Source organism: Pleurodeles waltl, chromosome 4_1 (assembly GCF_031143425.1).
Source record: "Pleurodeles waltl isolate 20211129_DDA chromosome 4_1, aPleWal1.hap1.20221129, whole genome shotgun sequence".
In the NCBI taxonomy this organism is placed as follows: domain Eukaryota; kingdom Metazoa; phylum Chordata; class Amphibia; order Caudata; family Salamandridae; genus Pleurodeles; species Pleurodeles waltl.
The window spans coordinates 1018420016-1018442774 of record NC_090442.1 but is presented as its reverse complement, the minus strand read 5'-3'; the positions used below and the strand labels follow the sequence as shown (position 1 = coordinate 1018442774).

Genomic DNA, 22759 nt, shown 5'->3' with positions numbered 1-22759 from the left:
GAAAGGTGAACAGAGCAGCTCCTATGTGGGTCTCCTAAAAGGAGGTAATCAACATCACATAAATAGTTAGAATCTTGGTTTAAATGGAATGGAAAAACTTGCATTTGGTATGGAGAAAAATGAATAATGTTGAGATAGCATTGTATTATTTTCTCCAAACCTGCTAAGCAGAACACACACTATTAAGGGCATGTGAAGAATCCCTAGAAAAACCCAACACGTAGCACCAAAGACCAACAAGCATTGGCATAGCTAATAAGTCTCACCTTTGGGACCTTGTAAGTGTTCAGCCAGAGCTATTGGCTTTGCCAATGTCTTTAAGCTATGTTGTAGAGCAGTGTGGCTGCTGTGCAGCATGTTGAAAAGTTATAGTGAAAAGGTGTTATAAACATTTTTGTTACCTTTTATATAACCAAGAAGACATTATGTACAACTGAACGACCCTATTAAAAAAAAAACATTAAAAAACAGGTCTTCTAGATTCTTTTTTGTCCTTGTAATGCTGGTAACTTCTTCCTGCATGTTCTAATGCATGTTTGTTATAGCTTTGTTCGTTATATGGAGGGGAATAAACAATGGGAGAGTGGAGGTTGGGAAATAGTACTTGAATTACAACACGAGCAGTGAACGGTCACTAGGGGAGAATCAACAGATGCCAGATTCCGAGGACAGGCTGAGGTGGTGCAGAGGTGATGCTTACGTGATGCTGAATTATACTCAGGTGGTGCTGAGTGATGCTGAGGGGGTGACGTGCGGGTGTGCTGCTCATGTGATGCTGAGTGATACTGAGGTGGTGCTGAGTGATGCTGAGGTGGTGCTGAGTCATATGAGGAGGTGGTGCTAGGCTGTTGCTCAGGTGGTGTTGTGGTGATGCACTGATTCTAAGGTGGTGCTGGGCTGATGCTGAAGTGGTGCTGCTTTGGGGCTGAGTTGCTGCTGAGCTGGGGCTGCGCTGAGGTGCACAGATGCGGAGGTGGTGCTGCGCTGATGCTGAGTTCGTGCTGCACTGGTGGTGGTGCAATGATGAGGAGGTGGTTCTCAGGTGATTTTGAGTGATACTGTAGTGGTACTGAGGTGGTGCTGAGCTGGTGGTGCTGCGCTGGTGCTGAGGTGGTGTTGAGTGAAGCTGAGTTGGTGCTGTGCTGAGGAGATGCTGCGCTGATGCTGACGTGGTGCTGCGATGGGGATGAAGGGGTGGTACACTGGTGCTGAATTGCTGCTGTGGTGGTGTTGAGTGATGCTGAGGAGATGCTGCACTGATGCTGAGTGATGTTGTGGCGACGCTGAGTGATTCTGTGCTGGTGCTGTGCTGATGCGGAGGTGGTGGTGCTGCACTGATGCTGAGGTAGTGCTGCGCTGGTAGCGAGGTGGTGCTGCACTGGTGCAGAGGTGGTGCTGAGGTAGTTCAACAGCACTATAACATTCTGTGTGCGACTGCAAGAGTATTGAACAGCCAAGTACTAATGTCACAGGAAACACTATCAATGTAGACAAAATATACATTTTGATAATCCCTCTAAAAAATATATTCCATTCACACAGTCAAGATACCAAATACCACGTGCAAAAGTGGCCGATGCACAGTGGCCAAATGGTCAACCTATGAAAATAAAGCCATTGTCTTGGCTAATGACAGCACTCAAAATGTCTTCACTTCAGAGTTTTTAAAGTAGTCTACTACATCCTGCGGTGGACTCAACTGGTTACTAAAGAAGGAGCTAGAAAACAAACAGATCCAAGTCCAACACTGGAGTTCCAGGGAGAGGATCAGCAAGTGGGGCAGAAGGGGTCGGGGGCTGCTCGTGACTTATCACCAAGCAGTCGGGCTGCTGGCTCTCTGTATATCTTCCACTTCAGGGAGGGGATTTATCAGAAAGAAATACAAAACTGTTCTCCTCCCAAAGGCCAGGATATTGTCTCCTTAAAATGTCGATGCCATAGTGAGAACAACGTACGAAACAAGCATTTGCAATGCAATGGGTCTCGCGTTTGCTCGAGCTAGAGCAATTACCACTGTAAACTCCTATCGGGACTTTTCTTGCCACACAAATTGAAAATGAAAAGTAAAACAGTTTCACATAACTAACCAGACTTTTCTTGCCATATAAACTGAAAAGTAAAAGTTTCACACTGGCGAGCTGACGGCCGCGATCAGCGCAAAGCAGACACACAAAGTTACTGTGAAACCTATCGACATAAGTGCAATTATCCATGTAACCAGCAAAAGTGCAATTGCCTATGTAACAGGATTGATGTCATGCAAAGCACTGGACTTCTGCCTAGCGAGATCGCGTTGCGAAAAAAGAGAAAAAGTAGTCCAGAAACCGGACGGAAAACATGGGGTCTCATATGTTTTCAGTACTTGGTTGGTGCGCTCGAGGAGGGCTAAACACCGGAAAAGGCATGACTTATGCATGCCTTTTACTAATGAAAGCAAGCAGATTTTAAAAGGCAAGCCCAGGAACCAATGAAAGAGACGGACATGACATGGGCGTGGTTTGAAGCCCAAAGAGAGATTACAACACTAGAAGGAGCGCTTTGCGCTCGTCCCTAAAAAGGGAACCTTTGGAAAAAAAGAAAGCTTAGCTAAACCAAGAGAGGGTATTATAGAAAGAAAACCTTAAAACGCATCGCACACATGCTTAAAGAAAACACGCACTGCGCACAAGTTTAACAAAAACAACATACAAAAAAAAAAAAAAAACGTAAACACAATGGGAAAAACAATCCAGAGAAAGGAGACTAATAATAGGTCAATACTCCAGGGATGGAAACTAGCCACAAAAAGGAGGGGCATATAAGTTAAACAAACCACATAGAAGCAAGCTTTTCAGATTGACTTGCACATTACCAAAACAGCAGCGAGGGGCGGAATCAAAGCCCACATAGTGAATACAGCATGTCTCACAGACAGTGCATGCACACTGCCTAGGCTCGACCTAAATAACGGCCCAGAGTGTACTGAGACACCAGTCTAATGCCTGACTGCCGCTTTGCCAATCCAGCCCTGGAAGGCCACAAGGGAGGAGCCTTAGAGGAAAGGTTATAAACACTGAATGAATCTACCAGGCCACTAATTGAACAGAGTTGTTTGTAATCACAGTATTGCTCACCTGCGCACTTATTCACATTTATTTTCAAAGTTGCATGTTTTCATCAGACACAAAAGCTCCTTGAGGTGATACATTATGCAGAGTGATGCCACAAAAGTGTAATAATTCATGCAAGCTCAGAGAGAGTTGGGTAGTGAAAATGGTAACAAATCCCCGAGGACTGAAGGCGAGCGTTGTTTATTGGTAAATAATCAGTGTTTCTGCAGGGGCGGAGCTAGGCCTGTCCAGTGATGTTGAATGTATTTACACAGATAAGATATCAGTCATTTGGAAGCCATAATGAAAATGCCACAAGAGTACATTGTCTGTTTTAGAGATTATGGTTATTAATTTAAAATTGGTACCACAAAAAGTCTTGCTTTTGTAGTTCATTAATTCACCTCACCCATCTGTGCCATTAAAGTGGCTGCAGAAAATGTTGCTCCCGCTTGATGCTTTGCATGAAGTTTTCTTGTTTTAATAGTGGTGTTGTTAATGGTGTTCTTTCACTTTGAAGCATTCCCAAGTAAAGGAATTGAGGGGGAGTGACAATACAGTGATTTTCCAAAGATCACAAAGTGGTGAAGTGGGAAATTCAGGATTAGATTGTTATGCCACAAATAACATCTGACATATTTCCTCCAAGGTATTTTTTTGGCACAGTTGTTGCACTATAAATCAAGTGCATATGTGTCTCCCCAAGCCCTCCTCTAAAGGTCTGAATAAATTGGCTCCCACTAGCAGGCTGCTTTTATAAGGAAGTAATGAAGACATCAATTTTGAGGTGAAAGCCAGATGCAGCCACAGTGCCATCAATATGATGGTGCTCGACATTTCATTGATCCCTATTCCCTATTTAGAGGCGGCAAATGGGGAGAGGATGTGGCTTAACAGCCAGAGCTGCCGATTTTGGAACTGGGGACCCAGGTTCGAGTCTCAGCATCTAATGAACATCCTAGGATTCTTTGCAAATCACTTGATCTCTATGTGCCTAAAAATAAAGAAAATGAATGTGCCTGGCCAAATTTAACTGGTGCTTTTGCAAAGTGCTCCACTACCTTCAGGTCGGGTTCCGCTATATAAACATGCAAAAATAAAATTAAAATAAAAACACCAAAGCGCTGCAGAGAATCAGATACATGTGCGTACAACTACCGACCCTTCCGCGTTCACTTCATTTTGATCACCGAAGGTACAGAAGCCCAATAAATTGTGTTTGTTATCAACATAGTCAGTGGGGGTGGCAGTGAAAATGGACAGCAATCTTGGAGCTGGAATAATAAACAAGCATTGGCAAAGCCAGTAGGTCTCTCCAAATGCAAGCTACTGTCAATATTTTTAGCCTACCGCCCTCCTCCAATGTGCGTTGTTGCAGAAACATCGTCTGAACTGGTTCCTGCTTGTTTTGCAGTATCTTGGTTCTTGGAGCCCAGCAAATGGTAAACTAAAACCTCAAATAAAAAACCTGCACTGGTTTGGTGGCGTAGCGGTCAAAGCTGTCGACTTTAGAACTGAGGAACCAGTTTTGAGTCTTGCATCACGCACAAGCTTAACGAAAGCAACATTCAAAAAAAGAATGCACAAACACAAAAGAAAAAACACTACAAAGGAAGGGGACTAGTAATAGGTCAATACTCCATGTGAGGGAAGTAGCCACAAGAAGGAGGGTTATATAGGCTTTTCAAAATGGCTTGTACGTTAACAAATCTGCAGCAAGGGGCGGAATAATAGCCCACATAGTGAATACAGCATTGTCTCACGGACAGAGCATTTGTGTTGCATAGGCTTGAATGAAAAACGAAGACTGGATGATCACAAGGCAGGTACATCTATACAGCATTAAGCAAAAGATTACAGTCGGTAGAAGGTGGGCACAAATCCCATAGGAGGAAGCTTGACTACTCTCTTGAAAGATAGGTAGTGAGACGTTGTGAGAGAATGAACAATAAAGATACATCTACAGGGCCATCAGCATACAATATTAACCCCTTCTGTGCCGGGGACGTAATGGTTACGTCCACCGGCACAGTGCTCATGTGCAGAGGACGTAACCATTACGTCCCCTGCACTGAGCTCAGAGGGAGCGCTAGCGCTCCCTCTGTGGGCTTCCCTCCCCCCCCCAGGCAGGGATGGAAGGGGAAGCCCTTCCCCTTCCACCCCTGTCCCCCACTGATCTCCCCAGTGACGTCGGCTCGCATTTGCGCGCTGACCTCATCAGAGGCCACTTCCCCATCACGCTGGAAGCTCAGCTTCCCGCGCTTGAAAGAGAAATGCAAAGCATTTCTCTTCCGATCATGTGGTGGGGTCCCCGAGAGGATTCAAAGGGAAGGAAAGGAATTTCCTTCCCTTTGAAGTCTCTCAGAGTATTTCAAAAGCCAGATCGTAAAGCGATCCGGCTTTTGAAATGCCCACTAGACACCAGGGATATTTTATCAAAATGAAACTGGCACAAGGGGAGCGACCCCTTGGGCAAGGGTCGCTCCCCAGGGGGGCAATATTCTGCAAGGCCTTTTCTGCCCCCCTGGGGGCAGAATGGCCTATTGCTGTTAGGCCGATCTGCCCCCAGGGGGGGGCACAATCCACTAGGCACCAGGGATAAAAAAATAAAAAATAAATGTTTTGTTTTGTTAGAGTTGGGGAGTGACCCCTTAGACAAGGGTCGCTCCCTAGGGGGCAAATTATATTTAGGCAATTTCTTCCCCCCTTGGGGGCAGATTGGCCTATTTTTATGAGGCCAGTGTGCCCCCAAGGGGGGCAGAAACCACTAGACACCAGGGAGTTTTTTTTTTTTTTTTACGGTAAATTCCCGGAAGGGGAGCGACCCCTTAGGCAAGGTTCGCTTCCCGGGGTGGGGGCAAATTTATTTTAAGCTATTTGGCCTATTGTTATTAGACTGAGAAACCTCTAGGCACCAGGGATAAAAAAAAATTGTTTTTTTAGAGGTGGGGAGCGACCCCCTTAGGCAAGGGTCGCTCCCCTGGTGGGCAAATTGTATTCAGACCATTTCTGCCTCCTTGGTGGCAGTTTGGACGATTTTTGTTAGGCCAATCTGCCCCCAATGGGGGCAGAAACCACTAGGCACCGGGGATTTTTTTTTGTGCCAATTTCATGCAAGGGGACCGACCCCTTAGGCAAGGGTCGCTCTCCAGGGGGCAGGCAAATTTATTTTAGGCCATTTCTGCCCCCCCCCCCGGGCACCAATTTCACGCAAGGGTCGCTCCTCGGGGGCAAATTTATTTTAGCCCATTTCTGCCCCTCCCGGGGGCATTTCAGCCTGTTGTTATTAGGCCAATCTGCCCCCCGGGGGGGAGGGGGGGTAGAAACCACTAGGCACCAGGGATCTCTTTTTTTGCACCAATTTCATGCAAGGGGAGCGACCCCTTAGGCAAGGGTCGCTCCCGGGGGGGGGGGGAATTTATTTTAGCTTATTTCTGTCCCCCCGGGGGCAGAGCGGCCTATTGTTATTAGGCTGATCTGCCCCCAGGGGGGCAGAAACCTCTAGGCGCCAAGGATAATTTTTTTTTTTTTAATTTTTTATTTTTTTTTAGAGGTGGGGAGCGAGCCCTTAGGCAAGGGTCGTTCCCCTGGGGGATAAATTGTATTCAGACAATTTCTTCCCCCCTTAGGGGCAGATCGGCAGATTTTTGTTAGGCCATTCTGCCCCCAAACCACTAGGCACCGGGGATCTTTTTTTTTGTTTTTTTTTTTTGCGCCAATTTCACGCAATAGGAGCGACCCCTTAGGCAAGGGTCGCTCCCCAGGGAGGGGGGGGGGAATTTATTTTAGGCCATTTATGTCCCCCCTGGGGGCAGATCGGCCTATTGTTATTAGGCTGATCTGCCCCCAGGGGTGGCAGAAACCTCTAGGTGCCACCCCATCTTGGATTCCCCTAAGCGTCTAGTTTTCAGAACTGCACAGGTTTGCTAGGTTTCCCTGGGTGCCGGCTGAGCCAGAGGCTAAAATCCACAGCTAGGCACTTTGCAAAAAACAGCTCTGTTTTCTTTGTGAAAATGTGATGTGTCCACGTTGTGTTTCGGGGCTTTTCCTGACGCGGGCGCTAGGCCTACCCCCACAAGTGAGGTACCATTTTTATCGGAAGACTTGGGGGAAAACTGGGTGGAAGAAAATTTGTGGCTCCTCTCTGATTCCAGAACTTTCTGTCACCGAAATGAGAGGAAAAAATGTTTTTGGGCCAAATTTTGAGGTTTGCAAAGGATTCTGGGTAACAGAACCTGGTCAGAGCCCCACAAGCCACACCATCGTGGATTCTACGTTTTCAAAACTGCGCAGGTTTGCTAGGTTTCCCTAGGTGCCGGCTGAGCTAGAGTCCAAAATCCACAGCTAGCCACTTTGCAAAAAACACCTCTGTTTTCTTTGTGAAAATGTGAAGTGCCACGTTGTGTTTTAGGGCTTTTCCTGTCGCGGGCGCTAGGCCTACCTGCACAAGTGAGGTACCATTTTTATCGGGAGACATTGGGGTAATACAGGATAGCAAAATAAGTGTTATTGCCCCTTGTCTTTCTCTACATTTTTATCCTTCCAAATGTAAGACAGTGTGTAAAAAAGACGTCTATTTGAGAAATGCCCTGTAATTCCCATGCTAGTGTGTGCACCCCGGAATTCAGAGATGTGCAAATAACAACTGCTCCTCAACACTTTATCTTGTGGCCATTTTGGAAATACAAAGGTTTTCTTGATACCTATTTTTCACTCTTTATATTTCAGCAAATGAATTGCTGTATACCGGTATAGAATGAAAACCCATTGCAAGGTGCAGCTCGTTTATTGGCTCTGGGTACCTAGGGCTCTTGATGAACCTACAAGCCCTGGATATCACCGCAACCAGAAAAGTCCAGCTAACGTTACGGTATATTGCTTTAAAAAATCTGACATCGCAGGAAAAAGTTACAGAGTAAAACATGGAGAAAAATTTCTGGTTTTTTACCTCAATTTCAATATTCTTTTATTTCAGCTGTTATTTTCTGTAGGAAACACTTGTAGGATCTACACAAATCACCCCTTGCTGAATTCAAAATGTTGTCTACTTTTCAGAAATGTTTAGCCTTCTGGGATCCAGCATTCGTTTCTCACCCATTGCGGTCACTAACTGGAAGGAGGCTGAAAGCACAAAAAAATAGTAAAAATGGGGTATGTCCCAGAAAAATGTCAAAATTGTGTTGAAAAAAGTGGGTTTTCTAATTCAAGTCTGCCTGTTCCTGAAAGCTGGGAAGATGGTGATTTGACCACCGCAAACCCTTTGTTGATGCCATTTTCAGGGGAAAAAACATGAGCCTTCTTCTGCAGCTCTTTCCCCCATTTTTTTGAAAAAAAAACGAAATTTTCCCCGTATGTTGGCTAATTTCTTGGTCTCCTTCAGGAGAACTCACAAAGTCTGGGTACCTCTAGAAACCCTACGATGTTGGAAAAAAAGACACAAATTTGGCGTGGGTAGCTTATGTGAACAAAAAGTTATGAGGGCCTAAGCGCGAACTGACCCAAATAGCCAAAAAAAGGCTCGGCACAGGAGGGGAAAAGGCTTGGCAGCGAAGGGGTTAAAGATGCAACAGATTTGAGCAGTAGTTTCTGTGTGCGATGATGTTGAGGCAGTTCCAAAATACTGAACAATGTGTACAGCCAAATACTACAGAAATGGGTGTGTTGGAGAGAGCTTTGCAGAATCCATATACATGCTCCGTAAACAAAAGATCCAGGATCACAAATGAAAAGACAAACAAATAACAGGTAGCAAACCAAACAACGGAGCCAACTAGAAGTCAACCAAAGAGAAGGCTCCTGGGAGCCCACACGCAGCAATTCATATAAAACAGCAAGCACAGGTTAAAAATCAAGCAGACCACGAGGCACTATGAGAAGAAAAAAGGTTCACAAGGATACAACCAGCAAATTTCAATGGAATGTAGCCTTGCACAACCTCATAATTTGAGAAATTAAGCTCTTACTTGGTGTGAGACACAAGAGAAAGAATGACAGCTATGTTATAAACCTTGGAAAACATACTGATGTCTGCAATGCACAAAGTTCAATCTGAGTGGCGACTAGTTTGTTATCAAAACCTTCCATGGCTTGTGTGCGTTTGTTCAGAAGACAAAGACACGTATCATTGTGCATATATTTTTCACCAAAGACTTTGAAAAGGAAGTAGGTTGATATCCTTTATTCAGATATCAACGTGAGGTAAAATCATCCCTGAATTCTCCTGTAGAGAACAAGGGGGAACACATTCTTCCATGTTATCCTGACTCTAATGGTCAACATGCCGTATGAAGTGATACTACAGTAAGGTTCAGATAACTCCGGAAGACTTTCTGGCACAAAGGTGGCCATAATGGATTCACAATCATGGAAAAGTGGGAGAGCAGAAGAGGAAGGCAATGTGTACGCCAAGCCCACAGGCGGTCAATTTATACTTCACTTACAGCTTCATATCTCAATCAGCTCAGCTCTTAAAATATTCTCACCTTAACATCTGGAAGTGTTCATCTAATGCATTTTCATTCCCAATATTAAAGCTCTCTAAAATAGTCCTAAAATGTTTTCAAGTTTTTCTGTGCATACATTCCTGGATCTAGAGGGCACCATGTTCCATTTAGACGTAGGAGGTAAGGGGAAGCTAGGAAAATTATGAAAATGCAGATCAATAGTACTGAGCATCAAGGTGTGAGGATGTTGCTTCATGAAATGGAAAGAGTAGACGATTAGTAGTTCATTGATGGTATTATTCAAAATCTATGCTGTGCTTTCCAATGTCATGGAAGTTGTAATAAACTATATAGATTCCATACATCTAGTTTCATGATCCTCCTATCAACACAAAGGGAGCTCAATTTGATGCTGCCCCACGCAGTATAACTACATACATATACTGACCAAGGTGAGGGATGCTACCAAATACCGCCCTCAACTTGGGCAAGTCAGGGGGACCACCCTTAGCTCTTGGCAATGGTATGGAGCGTAGGAGAAACAGCCAATGGTCAAGTCAAGGGGAACAAGAGACCTTTTCCTTAAGCAAGGAGGGTAGAGTAGTGAGATTCACAAAAACACTCCACACACTTTTGGGCAAGTCAGGGAGCGTGGCACTCTATTCCACCGTTGGAAGGCAGGGGGCACTAAGAGCCCCTGCTATCCGGCAATGAATGAGGCTAACCAGTGATTGTTTTAATTTCTTCCAGAGCTCACAAACACTGGAAGGAATTCAAAACAAAAATAGGCCACAGGAGCAGCTGTCTAAAGTCCTGGTCCTCATTTACCACGATTTATGTATGTGTCAAAGAGGCCCAAGCCAGCTAGCAGTTGCCCACGTGTCATGTCGGTATTTGCCAACTGGGCACTAAAGTGGTCGTTTTCTGGCCCAAGTCTTGTGAAACATCATTTTTTGGAGGATGAATTGAGGGCCAGAACAATTGGCATCTGCCTGAATCCAGTGTTCACAACGGATGGTGGTAAAGGTTTATGGGGACGGGAATCAGGTTGAGAACCAGGATACATTACATTATTGGTACCCTAAAGTGATTTGAACTCTTACTTTTATCTCACATTTTCTATTTCACCTTTTTTTTATTCCGGTCAACCAGAACTTCATCGGAACTTTCAGTGTGCATAATACATTTGCACTATTTATCTCTGCACGTGGGGGAGAGGCATAGCTCACTAGAAAGGAAGTCTCTAATGGGAAATTATGCCTCTGTCTTCTAATAAAATGGCAATAAATGCAATTATATGGTGTATGCAAGGGTTTTTCCAATGTATGTCTCAGAGGGCTGGGTGTATTTCACATTTTCAGAATGTCCACACAATCTACATTTACATGGTTAGGTGCTACCCTAAAAGACTGGCAACACTGAGCACTCCTGTGCCTGGACATCCCTGGTTTATCCCATTTTGAACGTAGTTGTTTGAAACAAAGGTATTAAAAATACAAAACCAGAAAAAAAGGGGTTAAATCTCTAGTTAGTTCAAAGCCCATCCACTGGTGAAGCAAAGGTAAATTGGGATTTGATGCACCCAAGAAAAATAGGTCCATCCACACCAGTTAGGTAGTAAAATACAATCATACCCGAGTGGCAGTAAGCTATTGAAAGCCATGATCCCGGTGCTCTTGCACCTGCTGCACCAATGATAGCCTGAAGAGAGAGAGACGGAGGATGAGAACGCCGTGAGAAAAAAATCTTTAGCGAAGTATTGCTGGATTCATGCTACGAGAGGTAACTAATCCTTTTTATTGGTTACATATTAACAAGATCAGGAGATAAACTATGCAGCAACTAATCCCCGATCTGTAAAAAGCTAAGAGCAGTTCCTAGTAGGCCGCCCCCACATCCACCACTGGCACAAGCCAGGTCCATGATTGGCACCACCTGCTGACTGCATTCAAGCAGTTTAGTGCCTGATATGATATGCCTGCCTTTCTCAAGGTTTGCTGGGGTCTTTCTCAAAGTCGTTTGAAAAATGGCTCAAATAATTAATCTTAGAGCAATGGCATTGGCTAAATGTGGCATGGAAGTGGGGAACAACCTATGTCTGGAAACCTCCACTTGGCAAATGTGCTCAAGCCACATCCTCGATATTGGCATCACAACATGCTCCATGAGGGAACCCCTCGCTTGCTCCTTAATGCTCTGCATCAAACCAAAATACATGTATGACCCATTCTCCCACCCAGATGCAGACCCATTGTAGCCGGTTGGAAAAAGCTCGGGCTACCGTTTCTAAAGCAGGACCAACATGGCTGTTTAAATACATTACAGTGAAGGCATTGTGAACCAGGCCTAGCAAATGAGTGAAATCTTCATAATTCGATCGAGTGTCAGCTGTGTAAATGTTGTCCCTATAAAAATAACTAACATTCTCCATCGAATTTATTGAATGCAAAGTATTGTAATAATGTCAGACCCGTGCAGAAGAGCGTTTCAACAGCGCGACATTTCTTCTTCACACAAGACGTACTCGAATGCTCTGTCTGGAAAAACTGAAGAAAGACTGCTTACCCGCGGTGATCTCCACATTCGGATCTCTTGTGAGATAGTTAATGACCGGACCGGAGACATACCCAGAACCGAGAACCAGGATTTTCTTCTTTGCACCCATGGTCAACAGCTGTGCGTGCTCCCTAAAATAAGAAGTCAGTATTAAACCTTACAAGCTCTGCAACTACCGATTACACACATTTCTTTAAACATTTACAAGAACAGTTTGTAAAGTTTGCAATTTAACTGCTCCCGAGCAAGATTTAAACTTGGACCTTTAAACCTAGAAAGCAAAAAAAAAAAAAAAAAAATCCTCAATTGAGCAAGCAGCCCATCATCTGCCAAGACTAGAAATTCTCTGTCACATTCACGAGTTATATCTGCATAAAGTATGGCATAGATTACTGGGCAATTTGAAAACCGGCACCTGACCCCAGACGCTTTTGAAAGCTGACACAGAAGCCTCGATGCAACATAACACACCCTACTCCTTTAATGAGGTGCTTTGCGCAAGGCAGGTAATGCTTGTCAGGCATAGCAGATGCGAAGAAAATGTCTCTTTATCTGAGGCACCGCAATACACCAACCCAGCTGCAGAGCAGACAGTCAAACTCTGTGCCAAAGCCAATGGGTGTGAAATCTGCTTAGTGAAAGTGCCGAGTTTCTGTTTAGTTGTGTGGATGGATGGATGGATAGGTGAATGTGAGAAAGCGTCTACATTTGAAGGATCAGTGAAGGATCAAGGAGTGATCTAGTGCATAGACGACTAATGGATGGACGGATGAGTGAATGGATGTACTTGAATAAATGAGCACATGAGCGGATGAACGGTCAATGAGTGCAGGGATGGCTGACGACAGGTAACACTGATGTTAAAGGCTGCAGACATTAGTGATAATTTTATAAAAAGTATCAAAATTACTAATGTTATGCCAGTGCCAGCAATACATCGGGACTGAGCACGATTGTGTCAAAATGCCATGAATATACAAACAATGGCTTTCATTACACCAGTGCAGTTATTGTACCAGGGGTGGGTATCATCGTGCCAACAGTGGCTACAATACGTGAAGGATTACCAACATGCCACTGGAAACATCCCACGGGGCTGGGCGCCAGGAACTTGAGCCCATACCGGAAGAAGGTGCATATCAAATTACACACCGAAAAAGGTGAGTATCAAAAGAATGCGACTGAGTAGGGCTAAAAACTCACAGCCTCAAAAGAGGTGTAACATGTATTTTTTGTGCTGAACATACCCGACATCAGTAGAGCAAATGCCCGTATAAAGGTAATTAAGGCACAACCATATAAAATAAAAATATAAATATAAAAATCCGGTTGAAAATAAACTGCTTACGGATACTCAAGTACTTAGTTTACGCTATGGGAATCGATTGGGTATCGCTCATGATCACTTCCAGAAGAAGATGAAACGCAACCAAACGTGAATAACCATCAGCCTGAAAACGACTGTCACCACTGAAGGAAATGCACGATCAGTGAGCTCAGGGCTAGACAGGACATTGCTGTCGAGTGGGCCGCCGCAGCCTTAGATAGCACCGTAGACAGTGATGCTGAGTGAACAAAGCGCACAGCATGCCCTCTACCTATTACAGTACAGGTGAAATGTGGAGCGTTCATCCTGCGCCACCTCTTGGGAAACCTGGACAGTGTGACGGCAGCCACCGGGCTCCCGGTTGAACACATAGGCCCTCATAATGACCTTGGCGGGCAAGATCTGACCGCCGGGCGGCCGCCAATGTGGCCGCACTCCCGCCGTGGTCATTATGAGATCCCCACTGGGCCGGCGGGCGGAAACCTGGTTTCCGCCCGCCGGCCCAGCGGGGATCTCAGCTGCAACACAGGAGCCGGCTCCAAATGGAGCCGGCGGTGTTGCGGCCGTGCGACGGGTGACTTTTCACTGTCTGCTAAAAGCTGCATGGGGCCCTCTCAGGGGGCCCCGCGAATCCCCGTACCGCCAGCCTTTTCCTGGCGGTTCAAACCGCCAGGAAAAGGCTGGCGGTCGGGGACTCGTAATCCAGGCGGATTATCACCGCCGGGGCAAATGTGGCGGGAAACCGCCGGCCTCGGCGGTGCAACCGCGGCGCTTCCGCCACAGTCAAAATACCCAAGATTGCACCGCCAGCCTGTTGGCGGTGCAATCGCCAAAACATAAAACACAAAAAATGACCCCCATAGTCAAGACCGCTAACTCATGTGCTCAAATAAAAAATACGTTTTTAAGCAATGGCGCCCCAAAAATGTAAATATATAGGACCGAAATACTGATATGTACCAGTGCTTATATAAGACACAACGGATATGATGCAACTACACCCAAGAAAGCGAGTTTTCTTGTGGCATCTGTGATAGGGTTTATACCCCGAAACCCTTCAAGGAGACATTTGACCTAGCTCCTATTAGGATGCTGAGGAATTTTGTTGGGGAAGTGCTGGTTAGTGCCTTATATACTCTGACGTCATCACGTTCAGCAGGTGAAGGCCAAGCGCGCAACATTCATTGGGCTAAGAGGCCTTTAGCCCCCCTGCGTCAGTTTCTGTGGGTAGGGCTGGCTGGGCTGGGCTGGTGCTGCTGGTCGGAAGGTCAGCTAGCGTTTAGCACGTGCTGGTAACGTCTTCTACGTGCTTAATGAAGCCTACAGTCTGTTTCTTTTGATGCTTTCTGTGAAGTTGGGCCATGGGTTGTCAGTGCTCAATTGTTTCTGTTCAGAGGTAACAAGCAGTACCTTGTGATAGTTTAAGTGCCTGGGTGGAAGTGTGAAATCACAGCAGGGTTGAAACCCGCTGTTGAGAAGCACCTGGTCATTTCCATAAAAACATCAGGGGCCCTGCAACACCCCTTTGCAACAAAGGACAGATTCACAAGCGCCCATTACAAGTTCATAGATAGTCAGTGCTATCTAAAGCTGAGTAATTTTTGCTTTTCAAAGGGAAAAATATACAAAGTTAAAATGGCATATGCAAGCATAACATTCTACAACACTGAATTATTTTATTTGTTTAAATTATGTCATTCCTAATACACAATGCAGAGCGGAAGCAATAGTGCATTCTTGCATAGGGTTAAACAAATAAAATTAAATACTCTATTGATAGCTCTATTTAATACATAACTTTATTCGGGTAGCTATATGTGCTAATATGTGCCCTTTGCAAATACAATCAACATGCTCCACTTTTGATCCTCAGCAGGGTATTTCTGCTGTTTATCCTTCAGCTATTAATACAGCAGATATCACTGATTTGACTACACTCTCGATTTTCAGAATTGTAAAACTTCAAATTGTGCTGTGGCAAGTGCTCAGGAGAAACAACATATATATATATTTCTTAACTAAATAGTCAAAGGTACACACGAAGATCAAGGTTAAAACAGCTATAGAATACAGCACCAAACAAAAGTCTCAAAAGTACAGAAACACATCAGTTAAGGTAATTTTATCACAAACATGAAATCAAAGCATTATAACTCTTCCTAAATAATGTTGAGTCACATCATGTGCTGTCAAGTACTACAGGTGGTCAGTCAAATCTGAAGGTTTTGTGAAAAAATACAATGTGGTTTATTAAAAAGTTCCTTAGCTAATATATTGCAATCATTTTGTGATTTTTTTTAGTGTTATAGTCTACACCCAACAGGCTCTTAGTTTCTCTTCCATGATTGGCCATTCATCAGCAGCTTCTACACCTATGGCATTTACTTCTCACCTGTGGCCAAGGCAACTACTTCCACAAGCCTACCAAGGATCCAGGAGAATGCCATGTCAGACTGCATGAATGATCTTTTTTGGGTTACTGACCTGATTTCTGGATATTTATTTTCATGGTCAGACACCGTTTGGGGAGCCACAGGACAGACAGGTCAGGTGCTTATTCTATTTGCCACAGGTTCAAATACGTAATCAGGTTGTTTTATACTTAACCCTGTGATACTTGCAGGTAGACATAGTCTTAAGTCCTTGCTCTGTCATCAGTATGTTGCAGTTGCTCTATCCTGATTGCAGGTGGGGCCCACTGTATTTTCATCTTGCTCCGGACACCATCGCGGAGAAACTCTGTCACAGCCCGCTTCTTCAGTGTGTGCGGCCTCCCTGGAACAGATGAGTGGGACTCAATGGGGCCTTTTTCAAGTGATCCGGCATCTTCAGCAGTCACAGTCCACTTTTTGGCTGCTGCAGTATGCTCCGATGACAAGGCAATTTCAACCCACCTACAGGCGGGTGCAGGTGGGTTCCATGGCAAGGTAGTTACAACCCACATATGGGCCAATGTGCACGGATCCCAAAGGCAAAGCAATGGCAGCCCACCTCTTAGCACACTGAAGGTAGGTCCAGAAGTGACAGACCAGCAGACCAACTGCCAAAAGTGTCGCTTCTGGCTTTGCTCTCTCAGGCAGTCAACTTTCCCCACGCCAAGAAAATGCTGGGCTTCCTCTCCCGGAATAGCTGCTCCTCTTTATGGGTCCGGGGTATTGATTCTCTGTCCATGGAGGCAGGCAAGCTTCTAGACACTCGGCAGACTCCCAGCGCCTTCAGCAGAAAGTGCACACTTCCAGTAAGATCATACACCTCTCTTTGACTGGCTGTAAGGTAGAAACCAGCCCTGGTCACACAGCAGTCCTTCAAGTACTCTGCAGTGCTTTCTCTTCCTTCGTCATGAAGAACTCGACAAGGTGGGATGGTTTGATTCCCACTTTTATACACATCTTTCAGACAAGAGACATGGATCCACTGACTCAAGCTTCAGATAGGTTTGGCCTGATTCTCTTTGAAGGTGTAAATCTCTTGCTGCTCTCTAGACCCAGTATTTATGTAAAGTTATGCTTCTCAAAGCAAGTAGCAATGGGGCTGTCTCCAAGCTGAAGCACCCACAACCACAACACAGTGACGTGTTAGGTTTCTAGTTTGTCTATCCCCAGACTTTCTGACCATTAGTCACGGGTTAGACAAAAGGGCAACTTGAACTAGAAACTTCTCCATCTCGCACAATGGAAAATGTAGTCCCAGCCTTCAATTCTACAAGCAACCAAATAGCTGTACTCAAGGAGACCTAATCAGCCAGCAGTCCTTTACTTGTAACGTGCTCACAAAATTTTTATATGCATCCTTTCTCCATCCTCCTCTCAAGTGACTAGATGTCCATTTTAACACTTTGGGTTACTGGTTGAGGCAGTGAAACCCTATCCAAGCAGTAACCACAATCCTTGTAAGGGTGAAGTCACAAGCAAACCCAAATTAACCTGTGCTCAACCCTCGTACCCTGGCACAGAACAGTCAGGCTTAACAGAGGTAATTTGTAAACTATTTGTTCAACACTTCAAACAATAATAATGTGAAACCTCAACACAAGAAGAATCCCACACTAAATGTTAATAAATAAAACAAGACCAAAAGGACAAAAATCCAATCAGTAGAATTGGAAATATACAGGCTTAAAGATTTTAGGGAAAATAACATAAAAAAAAGCACAAAGTGCCAACTGTGGATATCTGGTCGCAGTAGACCGGGACAAAGTCACAAGTTCAGCTGATTGCGATGAAGCGCAGGCTGGCTCCAGGGACCCAGTTAGGCCTTATGAACAAGAGTACCTTAAATTCTAGTTGCAGAGTGTTGCAAGATCCTGCATCGAAGATGCATCATGCAGCCGAGGCAATGCAAGGTCGGGTTGGAGACGCATTACGCAGCACTGGTTCTGGAGTGCTGCAAAGCTGCGATGCGAGGTCCTACATCGTCATCAAGGAGGCTGTTGATGAGGTAAGCTTGTGATGCGAAGTCCTGCATAGCAGCTGTGTCACACACTGGCTGGCGCAGAAGAGACTGCAGGCTTGAAATGAGAAATCCTGTGTCAAAATCAAGGCTGCGCGGTCGATGAGTCTTGTAATGTGAGGGTGATGCATTGTGCAGCGGTGGTTCTGATGAGGCTGATACGGAGAACCTGAGCTGGAAGAATCCTCGCAGCACGGGTGACTTGTCGGTTCTGATCGAGGTGTGCCGCACAGAATAGATGTGTCAGTTAAGCAGGATCCACAGATGGGCTGGCAAAGTAACTTCAGGCCCACTTACAAGGATCCAGGAATGGGTGGTACCACTCTGCAGGGTAGGACTCACATTTGCAGACTCCAGGTGATGGTTACAAGAGACTAGCCCTTGGAGTCACTCTGGAAGTCCTGGGTACAGGTTTCAAGGCAAGGCATTCTCAACCAGGCAAGAGGAGCAGGTGAGCACAGCAGGGCAGGTCTGCAGTCCAGCAGGGTGGCAGCCCTTTCAGCAACACAACAGTCCTTCCTGGCAGAGTCTTCCACAGGTCTAGAAGTGTGCTGAAGAGTTGGTGTCTGAGGTCCAACATTTATACTTAGTGACTTTCTTGAAGAGGGAGACACTTCTAGAGGATTCCCTTTGGAGCATACAGGTTTCTGCCTCCCCTGCCCTTGCTGTAGACTAACTATAGGGGATATGCAATCCTTTGTGTGAAGGCAGGACACAGCCTATTCGGATGTAAGTGGGGCGGTGCCTCATCCTGCCACTGATCGCCCATCCAGGAACACATAAGCTCTCTATTGTGTGTGGCCGTCTAGGGGGAATACACAAAGACCAGCTGCCAACTACATCCAGTCATGTGACCCAGAAGAGACAAGCTGCTGCAGGCACTAAATGGCTAAGGGAGGAAAAAAAGACAGTTTCTAAAAGTGGGATTTTCAAAATTGCAAGTCAAAATCCGACTTTATCATAAAAGAGGATTTTCTATTACAATTTCAAAGACACCAAACATGAACTGGTACCTCTTCCAATTTGGAAGTTATCCTTATTAAATGTTATAAGGTAACCCCAATGTTATCCTATGGGAGAGGTAGGCTTTGTAATAGTGAACAACAAGTATAAGAGTTTTTCACTATCAGGTCAAGTAAAACATAAAATAACATGGTCTACTTTTTAAATACATTGCACCTTGCCCTCTGGGCTGTTTAGGGCCTACTCTAGGGGTGACATATGTATTAAATAGGAAGGTTTGGGGCTGGAAAAAGGTTTATTTCACAAGGCCAAAGTGTCAGTTCAAAACTGCACCCACAGGCTGCATTGGCAGGTATGAGACAAGTTTAAAGGGCTACTTAAGAGGGTGGCACCCTCAGTGCTGAAGGTCCACTAGTAGCTTTTAATTTAGAGGCCCTAGGCACATGTAGTACTACTTTACTAGGGACTTAAAAGTACATTAAATATGCCAAATGGGGAGAATACCCTGTGTTGCCTCACTTCGTACCATTTTCAACGAGATTTACGAACTGTATATCTCTTTGTTGAGGGATTGTAAACATTAATTTGCCATATCCCTATACAGTATGTTTAATCATGTCAGAGGCATTAACATCTGAATAAATTATCAGTTTTTACCTTTAGACATTTTTATACATTTCTCTATACCAATCCTTTTTCATATTTTGACCGGTTTATACCATCTTTCAAAAGATCTCCGGCAAAGAGCCCCCTTGAGGGGCCCGTCAGGCATTGCAGTGCCGCCCTGACGAGGAGCATGGCCCAATGATGAAGCATGTCACCGGCAAGTGAGTGAGGGCTCTTGCTTTAAGCATTTTTCTTTTTCTTGTATACCTTGGTCTCAAGAGAACCCTTTCTTTGTTTTGGAACCGTGTGTATACTATTTTGATTTACCTATAATTGGGAGACCTACACACGGGACCAGGAGTGTCTCTCTCTTTTTTCTCCGAATCTCCCTTACTGCCCCTCCGCTGTGATTGTTTGAGAATACAATGTTGCCATGTTTTAAGGTGTGAGAACAGCACTATAACACTGATAGCAGTGGTAAAGTGCACAGAATTCCAAGGTACACAAAAAAAACATCGGAAAAGCATGGAGGAGTAAGTGAAAATGTTTGGGGGAAGACCACCCTAAAGCTGATATGCTTAACATCCATTCTGCAGTCATAGTAATGCAGGCAATTCACTCCTACAGTCCGGGGAAGCTGTCATCCTCTTCCATCTTGTGCCATGTCAAACAAGAGGCATCCAAAGTGGATTTGACGGACTTTTGTACTCATATGGCTCTATATGGTCACAGACGTGACATGCATACTGGATTTCAGCACACGTTTCTGAATCTCATGTACAAATGTAAATTTACTTCTGAGTGGACAGTAGGCCACATCCCCTCGATATAGATACAAAGGTCTAGTCACACTATGAATTACAAAACACAGTCTACTACTACCACCACCTTCTGTGTTAAATCCATGATAGGTCCACTCTCTCTATGTGGATTTGCTTGGTATATCCATCCAGATCACAGGAGAGTTCCAAGATCCCTCGTTGTAAGGGACAAGCCAAGGCCTCTCCGTACATGATAGAATAGCGTCACACCAGTACCAAATTAACAGAATATCAGATTCCAAGCAGTCGGGTGCGCAGGGCAGAGGAACATTTCTGAATGTCAAGCAGGAGACATTTCCTTTCCAACAACCATCATCTTCATTTCCACTGTCCTCCTCTCAGCATTAATGTCCAGTACGTTTGGGCATGTGCCTGGAACACTGCTGAATCTTTTTCTTGAGTTTGCTGTGGTGCAAAGGCCTTCTGTGGCTGTACGGTGCTCATTCTATGGATTTCACATGACTTCGACTCTAGTGCATCGGGAACTGCAAATATTTCCCTGCCTTTTAAATATTCTGATTTCTAAGTCCACTTCTTTCACACTTTGAGAAACCTGAGGTGATTGACGAGTACTTATTATCTGATACTATTTAGGTGTTTATACAGCTGACTTACTGCTGACTCTTGTGCCTTGTATGCCTTTTCCATTTAGAAAACGTTTCTTATAATCTGCTGATATTTCTCCCATGTTTTCAGCTGTCAGTTCTTGACCCTCCACCTTACCTTTCATTTGGTGAAAAGAGATGGAGGTATAACTCCTTGTGAATCTAGATTTTGCAAGGGAGTAATTCCTGTTTATATTCAGCTCACTCATCACACTCATTTTCTGATTCTCTGTGGATCTGTGCATCATTTCACTTACCTTTGCTTCCTTTTTTCCTCATTACAGCATGTTATCTATCAATTTTGCTCCAATTAGTTATATACTGCCTTCATTTTATTTTGGAAAGTGGTGGGGATAAAAGTGATTCAGCACATACACTAAAATAATAAATATGTGCATGTGTAGTTTGCTTAAATTTGATAACCACTTTTGAACAATTTGTGCTTTAGTGAGTTCTACAATGACATCCACATTATAGTAGTGTTCAAAACGAATGAAAAGAACATATTTAAATTATGAAATCCTTCATCAATGTTCACTAAACATCATGGGGTTCATTAACAGTTTGGTGGGTGGAAAAGGCCGCCCCCCAAACTCCTGCGGTCAGTTTGCCGCCAGTGTGGCTGCCTTCCCCGCTGGCCCAGCAGGGGATAGCCCACAACATTGACACCGGCTCATAACTGACCTGGCAGCAAGGTTGCAGTGCGTAGGGTGCAACAGCACCCATCACACTTTTCACTATCTGCATTGCAGACAGTGAAAAGCGCAACAGGGCTGTCCATGTGGGACCCTGCACTGCCCATGCACGTGGCATGGGCAGTGCAGGGTCCCCCATGGGGCTCCTGCGGGCGGTCTTCGTAACTAGGGCCCATATCTGTAAAACAAGGCCATTTTATCTTACAATGATCTTAAAGGTGAACATGCCACCATAAAATTTACTTGCTTGAATACCTGTGTGTAAATGTTATTTATTGCCAGGAGGGGCCTCTGGAAGCCTGATCATCATCCATGAGTTTTGCAATATTACCAGAAACCGAGAGAGCAAGACAGGACAGACAACCCGATTTAGGCATGAGACTGCCCACCTGCTCCATAAGCCTACTCCTAGTAGTTACTTTTAGCTGTTTGCTCACTGCTAAAGAGAGAGGATGGGAAGGGGAGTTGGGAATATTGCAGGAAAAAGATCATAAGAGTTCAAATGTGAGGCCTTTAACAATGGTTTAAGGTGGCTGAAAAGAGAAAGCTAGGTTAGCTGGAGAGGTATTTACTGTTTTAGACCAATAGCTTCTTGCTCAGAAAAGACAATACTCTACCTCTGAAAATGAAATATGGTTGGTTTTAGGTTTGTAACACTTATCTATCAAACCTGAGTTTAAGCCTGTGCAACATATTAGACAGTAGAATGTCTACAACTCAGAATGTTAGCACATTAGCCTTGTTTATCAAAATCCTTTTCCAAGTGTTTTGATTTCACCCATCATTCCTGTTAGAAAACAGTCAGTTTTTATGCATTTACCATTGTTTTTGGGAGATCTTTGTTCTGCTTATACCAAGCATTCCCCCAAGAAATGTTATTACATAATCCTTTTCCTCAAACAAGAATTCTGCTCAAACATACTCAAGAAGCCTTCTATGAAAACATACATGCACATTTCAGACATAAGTTGTAGTAGTAATTCTTCATGATCAGTTGCTAAATATTGTCATCAATTTTAAACATTGTTCTGCTGCTAGGATTCAATAGTATGGTAGGCGTTTGAGTATTGGTTCTCTTCTGTCATAGATGTCAATTCACTAAAATGCCAGGGGCAGTGGAAATGACATCACACTCACTTTGATCGCCAATAGTTTTATAGAGTTGAGCCCTTGATTCACCCCTAGATTCTAAACACCTTCCTCAT

At 44.5% G+C, this 22759-nt stretch overlaps 1 protein-coding gene across 1 annotated transcript in view; it reads right to left on the bottom strand.

Moving 5' to 3' along the window:
* AASS (aminoadipate-semialdehyde synthase) overlaps window positions 1-22759 on the bottom strand; it is a 332460-nt gene that overhangs the window by 123275 nt on the left and 186426 nt on the right. Inside the window, exon 14 of the mRNA XM_069229897.1 lies at window positions 12098-12219. Coding sequence (XP_069085998.1) covers window positions 12098-12219 — 122 coding nt within the window. The remainder of the gene's footprint in view (window positions 1-12097; window positions 12220-22759) is intronic.